The following is a 12,224-nucleotide window of genomic DNA, read 5'->3' on the forward strand; positions in this document are numbered from 1 at the left end:
TGTCAACCTTTCCACTCTAGAACAGGCACATAATCTGTTCACATTGCTAACAGTGGCAGCTGAAGCACCCAAAAGCCTGTTGACTTTTCCAGCTGGAGTGTTGCAAGCATATTATCAGCTATAACAAGCTAGCTGAACTTGACTATGAGATTTAGCTGAAACCTCCATCCCCAGATGATGTTTTATCAATTCCAACTGACTTTTAGCTGATATTAGCCAATATTTGAGCAGTGCAACATATTTTATTTATCCATTCTTTACATATTTGTTCTTCTAACTTCTGGCCCATGCAAACCAGAATGTTGAGGAATCCGAAGCATGACAGACCAGCTGTGCATTCTGGTTGCTTAGCTATGTGAAGACCTGAACCAGAGTTGTCCTTTCCTTTCCATCCTTTTTTCCCCCTCTCTTTTTTCTTACAATTCCTTTCCCTTCTCCCTTGATTCCTGTTTTTTATCTCACTTCCTTTCTCTTTCCACACATCTTTTTTTTTTACACTGATTTCCTCTATCTCTATCCCTCTATATTTTTTTCTGTCCTAGTCTCCTTGTTAGCACTGCTATGAGAAGCACAGTTTGCACTGTAACTGGTAAATGTTTGGCGTGGAGCCATTCTTAGGCTGCCTGGAATTATTTCCACTGGACTCATTTGTTTTGCATTTCATAAACTCAGGCTGCCAAGAATCAAATAGTTGTGTGACCACCTCTTTAAAGTCCTACTCTAGCTTCTATGAAGCTGGAAGACTTAAGAGAGGCAAATTGAAAGAGAATGTTACAAAAGCAGCAAAAATTGAAATATCCTCACTTTAGTCACTAATATGGGTCAGGCTGGGTCAAAAACAATGGATCCTGCACTTTCCATAATGCAAATCAGGAGCATATTTTTTCTTAGACCCTCTCTGCCTGATAAATGCCAAGATCTTTCAAACTCCACACCCACACTTTGTAACTGGCTTTGTGATAATGCTTTGTGGTCTTCAGGTCCAAGTAGAGATGACATAATCAGAGTTATTTTCTCTGACTTGACAAAGCTCCTCTAGAGCCACAGAACACATTATACAACTGTTCTCATAGGTTCAGTAGCTCTGGCTTCATGTGAGAATTTAATTTTATTTAATTTGCCAAAATATTTCATTGACACAAATAATGGCACTATGAATTGATGTATGAAGAAGCTTACAAATTAATATTATGTTTGATAATGAGACGTACAGTTGGAGGACAACTTTCTCAAGAAGATTCTAATAAATGACTAAAGTAACTGGACTGAAGAAATATCTATAAAAAAAACTATAAAAGTCATTGGAATGCTATTTTAATGGCTTGGATAAGTTAAGCATTATGCAATTTGGCTTAAAGTCCAATTACAATGTGCATTGTGTTCTGATTATTTTCTTTGTTCTTAAACTGCCTGCAGGACATTTCTGAGGGAACTGGAGAACTGTGCGGAGAAACCAGAGCTGGTGGGAACCTGTTTTCTGAAAAGGGTGAGTAGCTTAGAAGACTTAGTTTACACTTTTCCAGTATAATTAAAAAAATAATGAAGTTAATTTATTGACACAATGCACAACAGGAAAAAAGTAGAAATTCCTCAGTATTTAAGAGGATACTTGGAATTTCTTCAAGCTTTAAACACTCTTGCCTTTCTCACCACAGAGTCAGTATGCAGGTCAGGTCCTTTGTGATGTGGACACAAGGCTAGGACCTGAGGACCTGCCCTTGTTTATCAGCATAAACTCTGAGGACCCAGTGATATCACCTGGTCTTTCTGCCTTTGTGGTGTTCACACCCTTAAATGCCCTCCTGATATTATGTTCAGAAAGAGTGATAGATGTGGAAGGTACTTCCTCCCATTCGGTTCATCCTCTGCTTCAGCTAGTTTTGCTTGTTGGCCTCGAAACAAGCATACAATTTAGTTCACCTGCTAGAAACTCATCAACACTTGACAAGGACGAAGGGGTGGTCTTGAAGTTGTTGATAAAAGCGATTAATTCAGCTCATTGTATAATAGGTGGTGTTCCATCTGCCTAAAAGACATCTCCACCAGAGGCTGCTAAAATAAGGTTAGGAGAATCTTTAAGGATCCCAACCACTCCGATAACCCAGTTTTTTCTCTATGCTGTGATCAGGAAGAACACGCCAACTTGGGGGAACTGAATTGGAGGACCTGCAGTATATGAGCTGCAATGACCAGATATGTGTAATGTGCAATGATCTGAATGATTTAACATGACCAGGATAACAGGAATGTAATGCCAAGATCAGTCATGGCTGCAAATATGACATAAAATCAAATCAAAAGGAGCAGTGAGCAGCAGAATGGCTCTAAACACTAAAACACCACTGCTGGTTTTACCGATAATGCATCTGTACAAGAAATGCCACATTTAAATACTTAAGACGCTGCAATGCTAAATCAAAAATAGTTATCTCTATAAGACAAATTAGCCTTATGATGGTGATCAGTTTGCCTCCTGCAGAGGACTCTTGTGGAGTAGCAGATGAGACTGACTGAACAGGAGAATGAGGATGAGAAAAGACGTTTTTCCTCTTAGGCTGAGGTGTTGCTACAACCAACAAGAACTGAACCAGCAACATAGTTTGAATGTGAGCATTGTCGACTCACACTAGAACAGCAGTAATTAAACTATGACAGCAATAAGATGTTTGCCAAAATGTGACTGCTCTAACTAAAAGAGTGAAGGGCCTCACTCAGCTGATCCAAGAGACTAAAGGAGTAAGTTCTCTACAATATGTATATCGTACACTTAGTGGTATACCTGTAAAACTAATGCAATCAATACAGCAGCTCACCAATAAAGATAATAATGTCTGAATCGACTTACCATCAGCTCTGATCATATGTTCCTTAATCATCACATTAAAAGAAATTAGATTTCTTTCTGAGAGACTCAACAATTCCCACCAGCAAGCACTTGGTGACAGTGGCAAGAAAAAAATAGATCATGGTGGATGGACATTTGTCGTGACTGGTTGAGTATAGAGAGGGGGAGGAAAAATTGCAGCAGCATAATAATAATAATGATAACTACAAATACCCCAATTCCCTGCAATGAATTGAACGCTATGCTGCTGTCTGTGTTGGTGTTCCTTTTTTATTAAATTGAGTAAGTATATTTGAGTCTATTCAGATCATGTCTGTCTGCCCTCAGGCCCCTTTCATGACTGCATGTCAGATTTGGGTAATGGTTATGCCAAGGTGTCTGTTTCAGATCAGTTGTCCTGTGCTTCACAAATCTAAACATTTGAAAGAAAAATGTCAGCTGTTACGGTACATTTCCTCCCACACGTACAGTTTTTGATTAAACAAATTAGATGAGTAGAACATTTTACATTCCTGCATCAATTGAAACTGACCAAGACAAACCCTCTCTTCAGTCATACATGTGATCTTTGTGTTGACAGAAAGAAGAGCTTCAGGTGTATGAAAAGTACTGTCAGAATAAACCCCGCTCTGAAGTCCTTTGGAGACAGTGTGGAGACAGCCTCTTCTTTCAGGTAACACACACACAAATACACACAATATCAGGAGACAGCAGATGCATTAATTAATTCTATCCTATACTATATATTATATTATAATATATTCTAAACTATAATGAATAAAATGCTTAATGTAATGTAATGTGTATATTACAGCAGTTATATTCCCTTAAAACCCCTAAAAGTAACATCTATGGAGGCCAGCAGACATTTTACTCCCTAAAAGTAACATCTATGGAGGCCAGCAGACATTTTACTCACTGCAGCTTTAACACTAGGTTAAATAAAACTTGCATGTGTCACTTCCTGATGGAGATTATTTGGTGTTTGTGACAACAGGAGTGCCAGAAGAAACTGGACCACAAACTGTCTCTGGATGCTTACCTGCTGAAGCCTGTCCAAAGGATCACCAAATACCAACTCATGCTCAAGGTAATTAACTGCACACATGTGGACACACACATCCTTGTGTTTGTGGCATTGTAAACTCAACATACGAGAACATGCCCTCCAGGGACCACCCTTTCTAAAGCCAAGAAAATCAGGCAGTGTCCTGGAGTGTAAATGAGATACCACTTTAAATGATCAGTCAGACAAAGTAGAGTTCCCTGACTGGAAAATGATGGACTGGGAACACCTGTCAGGGACTTGTCAGATATTTATTTATAAATGTTGACTGTTTTTTCTTTTGCTCGCATACCACTTGAAAGACCAGTGTGTAGGATTCAGTGGTATCTCACCTTAACCTGCCTTGACACCTGCATTTATATAGAGTGCCCCAGAAGTGTCACTCTCATAAGTGAAGCATTTCCACACTGCTTTAGTCAGAATGGTTAGTCAGGTTGGTTTCTCTAGCATGTCTGAGTTTGTTGTGTTCTTACAACACAAATCTATGAAATTTGCAACAGTTTACCCTTTTTTCAGAGACAGTAGATATAGTATTTAAGATATAGATATAAGTTTAGTATTTTACATCTTTTGGTCAAATTGTGTTAATGAATGGATGAAAAATTATGGCGATAACCATTGTGATTTGACTTTCTCATTGTACATTAAAGCTTTTTTGTCAGTTGATTTAAATTAATCAGAATTTGCTACTTTATAGGTCCTAGTATTGAGTGCCCAGTGTTATCACTATTTAAAGGTATTTTGACAGGACAAACATCCCAATTAGTATCATAAATATCTAAAAAAAAAAAAAAAAGCCAGACAAAGGTCAGTACAAAACTGCTTACCTCTGGTAACAGGTCAAAGGTTAGCCACAAAGCAGTTAAACACTGATAAGCTGTCACAGAATTTATCTGATTTGTTGCCTCAGCTGTAGTTAAAATTCCACAGAGCTCAAAGGAGTGACATTAGAATATTTTGAGACGCTAATATTTGCTTGCTTGTTTTGATTGAGTTGCTTGTTTGATTTGGCTTCATGATCTCATTAAAACACTCCAAATTTAGTTTAACTATGATTAGTACATCAATAACAGGCCACTGTTTTCTGACTAATTAGTTTAGCCTGCTCCACCTAATCCCCCACAGGAGTTCCTAAAAGCTCTTTTTGAGCCTGGAGCCACAGTGAGGATTTATTGCAGTCCCTCACTATGTCGCCCTGAACATATATTCTGCTACACTCCTCACGGTGGACTATAGAGGTTAATGATCCATTCTTTCACCAATCTGAAGACTGCAGACTTTGCTTGATCATATGGAATGAGTATGAAGCCTCTAACCTTCCAGCAAATCTGATCAAACCAAGTTTGATGGAGGTTCTGCACTTGCCCACTCACTATTCCCCTTCTCATGTCAACTTGAGATTGGACATGATTTTTTGATAAACTGAAGGATCTGTGTGTCTCTTTCTTGACTTTATTTATTGGCCAGCTTCACCAGCACCAGCTGGAATTTCCTCACACTTATTGGTTTATTACGTTTTGCTACGTCGGATCAACAGGCATCTCAAAACAAATGAAAATATAATATTTTAATGAAAGATGAAGGACGCAGGAATTCACAAAAATTTTAAAACGGGGTCATAGGAAAAGGAAAAGTATGTAGAAAGAGCTGCAAACACGAAACAAATCTGCCTCAATGTGCTTCCATTCAACTTTCATACTATGACATACGTCTATTTCTTGCTTCTTGAAAGCTCCTGAGAATACTTCACTGTTTAATTAGATATCGCTTCAATAAAAGATTCTTTCATTCAATTATTTTTAAAATTAATTAACTCTTAAGATCTCTCCACATACACTTCCTTGTTCATTACAGCCAGTTAAATGTCACTAATAACATACTAGAAGAGCTGTTACCACGATAATTGCGTCAAGGCATCCTCAACATAATAAACCTGTTACCTCAGCCTGTTGGAGTTAATGATTAACTCTGGCTGGCACTCCTGCCTTCTCTTATCTTGTCTCATCTTGTAAGCAGGATTTTAGAAAGACATGAGTTCCCACACGTTTTTCAAACTGCTAATTTCTAGATAATTAGATTATTTCCTGAAAGAAATACAAAGGGCCTGACCTCACTGCCCTCTGTCCTTCATCCTGCTTTATTCAATCATTCTCAGTCTGTTCTTTCTTTGTCTTTCAGGAGATGTTAAAGTGCAGTAAGGGTGAGGGGACGGCTGAGCTGGAGGAGGCTTTAGCCACCATGCTGGACATCATCAAGTCTGTCAATGACTCCATGCACCAGATAGCCATCACTGGCTTTGAGGTCAGTATGAGAAATTAATTCATCATCATCATCGTCACAACTGCATGTACAATGTGAAAATAAAGACGTTGAGAAATATGAGAAATAAGGCAACCACCAACCACTTTTCTTTTTTTATTCATTTACATACATGCAACATATAATATAGCCAATACAGTACATACATATATGCACACATATCTAAGGGTCACGTGGTATGGCCACCACCACTCTTTGGCCACTAAACTCAACCCTACAGTCCTGGAAATCTCATGACTGTCTCTTAATTATTATCAAGTTCTGAAAGAGAAACATGTCAACAGTCAATCCGTCATACTGTAGGCTCATCTACAGACCACCCACCCCCCGAGAAAGTTTAGAAACTAAGCTGAGCTAACTGTTTAGTTACATTCCTAAGTTAGACTTGACTAACAGTCAAGTGTTTGGGCAGTGGTAGTCAGTAAGTGAGCTTGTGGACCAGCAGGATAAATCTTGGTAAAAAGTGAAAAGCACTGTGATTCACCCAAATCCAAACATGGATGAGTGGATCAGGGTTTGAAATCTGTGGCTCAGATATGTTAAGATAAAACAGTTTGCATTGTTTTAATGTTGTCTCATCTGAGACCCAAGTTTAAGGGAGGAGGATTTCTGGAGAATTTGATGAAATGTATGATAAGAAATTCATAGTTCACTGGATTTTGGTGAGTTAAGGGAGCAATTAGAATATTTATTCCTCTCAGGCTCATACTTTCTGTGCTGAAGTTCTGAAATGGTTTCACAACATTGTCCAGATGTTCTGCATAGGTTTCCATTTTTCCCTTTTCAGCTTAAATTCATCCAAAAGAGAAACAAATGCAGATGGATGTAATGATATTTTAATGAATGGAATAGATTTGTTTTAAACAGTTTCCCAAAATGCTCCTGTCATACATATCCTGTAGAATACACAAACATTAAGTTTCATCTGGTCAGTTTTTGTTCCAACAGTTCATAAACATCAGATTACTGTAACATGCTAGCCTCTTACTCAGACAGCTGTGCTTGCAGCTGTCTCAGCTCTGCCTCTGAGCGATGAGTCAGTGGACACGAGGAATGTAATGCATCTTTTCTTTCCCTCACTTTTCTTTGCTTCAAAGAAACCAGAAGTGGCTTAATCATCACACTGTGTGTGTGACTCCACACTCATGTGATCAAAGTGTGTAATAAAGCCAGAGCTTTCAGTAAACCAGCATTTTCTTTAACCTTGAATAACTGTGGTGTGTGTGGATTCTGACTTAAACATTTACTTGGATATGTGATATAAACCCTGATGTAGTCCACGCAGCTGTGTTGAAAGATCTCTCACTGATATCAAGTTCAGTTCCTTCTCCTCATTCCTCAATCTCTTCAGTTCAATTCTCTATTCATTCACTGTGTGAGAATGCACACAAGTACACAACACTGACTCTGTGACCAGAGTTTTGAGAACAGATCTTTTGGAGATCAACACTGACTCTGTGACCAGAGTTTTGAGAACAGATCTTTTGGAGATTGAAACTACACAAATAACAGTTCCTCTTGGTTCCTGGCAGCCCTGAAAATCCTGAAAAAGTCTGTCTACCCAGCCTAAACCCCAGATCATTTATTAACCTAACCCTCTCAAGAATGACCTGTTATTCCTAAGGTCAGAGAGTAAGCAAGAGTAAGTAACCAGAAAGCATACTTAGTTAATAAATTATCAAAAGGTTAAGATTAGATGAGTAAGTAGTAGTAGTAGTAGTAATAATAATAATAAGAATAATAAATATAATAATAAGAAAAATAATAATAATAATAATAATAATACTTAAAAGTTAAATAAAACTCAACAATACCGATAAATACTAATAATAAAACTGATAAGTGATAATAAGACACACTGGCGTCTGTTTTGATAATAATCTCTGATAATATTCTCTTGATTTCCTCCTTTGATCTGGTCATAAATAATATGACCACTAGAGGGTGCTGTCACTTGAACATAAACACATGTAATTTTGGGGCACTTGCTGACAACCTCCAAAAATTTACAGTGTAGTCCCTGCTCATTTTAATGTCAAGAATGGACCCTGTTGGTGTGAAAAAATACTATCCTGTTTTTATGTTTTGAAAAAAAAATATCGAGAGTTGAGACATTTACTGTATGTTTTCACAGAATCACATATTTGGCGTCAGTGATCCAAGTCAGATAGAACAATTCCTTTTACTATGAACTCCTTCTGTTCATGATTATCTGCTCCTTTGTGAGATTTGATCATGAGAATAACCAACGGCCCTAAACTGCTTTTCTGTTCAGGGCCTGGCTCCATGTGTGGGTTTATTGTCAAAAGTGCCTTGCAGAAAGGAGAAGAGTGAACTAAACTGTCATTATACTCGTTTACTCATGCATGCTTATATGTAGCAACAGGAAGCACATAAAATAACCGCTTCCGTGACTTCTTTGACTGGTGCTATAAAGCCTGACCGTGTTTATGTTGACGTTGACAGGGAAACCTGAGTGAACTTGGGAAGCTGCTGATGCAGGGATCCTTTAATGTGTGGACTGACCACAAGAAAGGCCACAGCAAGGTAACAACCTCACACTCCTGTACATATCATGACTGTCTCTTCATTATCAGAGGTCTGGAACAGAATTATTAGTCATTTCAACATGAGTCAAACAGAACAGCTTCAAAGAACCACAGGTTCTACATAACTCCTTAAAGGACCAGTGTGTAGGATTTAGTGGCATCTAGTGGTCTAACTAGTATAAGTACTGTTTCTTGCTTCAAAATGAAGATGCAAGAATGAACAGAACATATGTAGGTTTTAGGTTTGACTGGTTTATTTGGTAACATTCTGACCTATTTGAAGGAATGTCAACAATGTCACAGTGTTGTTCAGTTGACCTTAACAAGCATGTTCGCACATCTCAGTCTTAGATTTAGGCGTTCCAGAGATTGGTGTGTGACTATACTTGGCTTTGTTTGAGTGAGCGTCCTCCTGGACATCAGCCAAAAGTGACGAAGACAGAACACTGGGGAAAGGAATTACAATCATGTGTAGAATAACGTCACTGTAGTGTTCATATACTTTATTAGGACCATTGGCTCCGTTATAGTAACCAGCTTACTGTTTGCAAATCAGCCAACGCTATGATTCAACCACAGCACACAACCGAGCCACAGCCAGCCAGCCAACTGGTGTTGCCAACTTTGTTGCTGTGAAAGTAGCCAACAGTAGCTTTAAGATCCTCCAGTTCCTTTGTTAGTTTGTGTGCACAAACACAATAATTTGCAACTTCAGAGAATTGATTATGCTTTCTCCACTACACCTGTGGGGCTCTATTGGCTTCCGAACTTGGTATCACAGACACTGGAAAAGAATACCTACATTACTTACAACAAGGGAGCTTAACTATGCAGATGAGAAATCCACTGCAATGGAATAACCAGGTCAAGCAAGTTGAGAGAGAGCTGATAGATTTTCAGATTGTTTGGAAATGAAAACACAGTCTGGAGCATTAGGGAGGAGTTATCAGACAGGTAAATGATGAATTACAGTAAATGAGCTATAACATGCACCCAAACCTAACAGCATAGTTTTTCATATAGTTATCAAAGAAAGAACATAACCAACAACAACACTGATAAAAACAATGACACATTTGTGTCATTAGGTTAGGATTGATGTTGAAGCAGCTGATGGTGAGGAGTCAGGAAAAACATCCAAGAACACCGCTGATGTTACATGTCATCTATCATGACCTCAACAAAACACTTATCAACATGAATATAATAGTTGGCAGACAATACAGTGACTGACTGACTGATGATTGCAGGTGAAGGACCTGGCCAGGTTTAAGCCCATGCAGAGGCACCTGTTCCTGTATGACAAGATGCTGCTGTTCTGTAAGAAACGAGAGGAGACCACCGACGGACACGAGAAGACCCCGTCCTACAGCTTCAAACACTCGCTCAAGGTCAGTATCTGATCTGGTGCTGTGCATGTTTCTTGTAGCAGCTGTGGAGCTGTGTTTCTTGACTGTGGTTTATCACACACCATTAAACCAGTTGCAGTTGCAGTGTTGCAGCAAAACAAAGGAAACACATTGTGTTTGGTGAGTAACAATGGAAACATAACTCCATGGGACACATTCAAGGCATTTAAAACAATGAATTGGCTTGGCAAAAGTAATGTATTTTAGTTTTATCCATTCATTGCAGTCAGAAAGATTAATTATAAAAACATAAAATCAAATAAACTTGTGTTTAAAGCTTCATAAATTGATTATTTGGCAACTTTTGGGCAGTGGAACAGAACCCTAATGAAATATCACTGCAGAAAGTTATGATGCATGTGTCATATACTGTACACTGTACACATCCATGCATGCATGCACACAAATATTTATACATGTGTACATATTATATATGTACATATGCACACCTTGCACATATGACACATGCCTATGTGATTATTCTTATATTCTTATTATTATTATTATTATTATTATTATTTATATTATTGATTATTATATTATTAGTTACTTGTATTATAATATCTATTTTATTATATTATATATACTGTACTATTGTTATATACTGTTTAGTTAGTTAAGTGTCCTTGTCCCATTCTGTTTTGGGTTTTTTTTAGGGGGGGGGGGGTTACCTCAGTATTTTATTGTATTGAAATACCGGACTGCTGCTATGACGACCATCTGTCTTCACTTCCAAACAAGTTCCACAGCGCACAAGTCTCAATGGAGTATGAAAGAAATTCAATCACTCCTCCAAACAGCTGAGCGTGTCACGTTTGTGTTTCTCTCTGCGTTGCGATGAACTGTACCAGGTTTGCGTTCATACAGGCTGAGGACCTCATACCACATGCACTGAAACGGAAACATCCCGTGGTAGAGCACGAGCAGTAATGAAAATGCAGCGCGACTGACAAAGCTCCTTCCACATGCTCAACGTGGTATTGACATTTTGGACCTCAAATGAGCCAGTCTGTATCTGAAGATATGTTCAGGTCATTTGGAGTTGTCGTTGGTGATGCAAGACCAGATATTCAAGGACTTGTCGTACTGACCAAATGCTGATCTGTAAAGGCTTTACACGTACAGTATTTGATTCACGTTAATCGTGCAAAGCATGTCAACTTGTTAGGCATGATGTCATTAATTGCAAGTTTCTTTTAGAATTTGTACACTAAGTAAGACGCATCTTGCATTATTACCTAATCTTGTGGCCCTACACTGCAGAGGAGCTCTTGGTGAGCAGTTCTCTGTCACTTTTTTTTTTACATCAGCTAAGGACTTAAATATTTAAAAACAGCCATCCAAATCAAAGTACACGTGAAATACATTTTGGCTTCATTGTTGTACAGTGGATGGAGACGTGTCAAACATCAGGTGCAATAGTGTGACTCACAGATTTTGTCTTGGTCTTTTCATGGGAATTTCTGACAAAAAGAAAAAATGTAGAATCTAGCAAGCTTTATCATTCATTGAAAGGGACACACCAACATTTGCATCTCACACTTTGTCTTTGTCCTCCTGTCTCTGCCCAGATGAGCTCTGTGGGCATCACGGAGAACGTCAAAGGTGACAGCAAGAAGTTTGAAGTGTGGTACAACGGCAGAGAGGAAGTTTACATCATCCAGGTATGTTGATGAGGGAGAATGAGACAAAGCAGCTTGTCAGTTTACTCAAGTACTTTTCTTAAAGAAAATACTGGGGATGTGTGCTTCAGTCTATCTATTTTAGTCCACACCACTACGCCACTGCATTCGTTTGTCAGATGCAGTCAAAATTACAAAAACAGGCGATAAACTTGTACACACTGTTCATTTGCAATCATTCAATCATTTTAGCTTCTCAGACGGTTTCATTTCAATAACTGTTGAGACCAAAATTAGTATTTCTATAGAAAGAAATCCTCCTGTTATTAAAGAAAGATGTTGAACAGATTTGTGCTTTGGAACTTTTCGACTTTCTTACCCCCAAAATCTGATGACCCCTCCGATTTATTTGGT

The 12,224-nt window shown here is 38.4% G+C and overlaps 1 protein-coding gene across 4 annotated transcripts in view; it reads left to right on the forward strand.

The window, feature by feature from the left end:
* mcf2l2 (MCF.2 cell line derived transforming sequence-like 2) overlaps nt 1–12,224 on the forward strand; it is a 122,334-nt gene that overhangs the window by 72,163 nt on the left and 37,947 nt on the right. For all 4 annotated transcript variants that reach the window (XM_019276759.2, XM_019276758.2, XM_019276760.2 and 1 more), the window contains 7 exons: nt 1,417–1,486; nt 3,426–3,518; nt 3,843–3,935; nt 6,090–6,212; nt 8,697–8,777; nt 10,030–10,170; nt 11,760–11,852. In XM_019276759.2, coding sequence (XP_019132304.1) covers nt 1,417–1,486; nt 3,426–3,518; nt 3,843–3,935; nt 6,090–6,212; nt 8,697–8,777; nt 10,030–10,170; nt 11,760–11,852 — 694 coding nt within the window. The remainder of the gene's footprint in view (nt 1–1,416; nt 1,487–3,425; nt 3,519–3,842; nt 3,936–6,089; nt 6,213–8,696; nt 8,778–10,029; nt 10,171–11,759; nt 11,853–12,224) is intronic.

Source organism: Larimichthys crocea, chromosome XVII (assembly GCF_000972845.2).
Source record: "Larimichthys crocea isolate SSNF chromosome XVII, L_crocea_2.0, whole genome shotgun sequence".
NCBI lineage: Eukaryota > Metazoa > Chordata > Actinopteri > Sciaenidae > Larimichthys > Larimichthys crocea.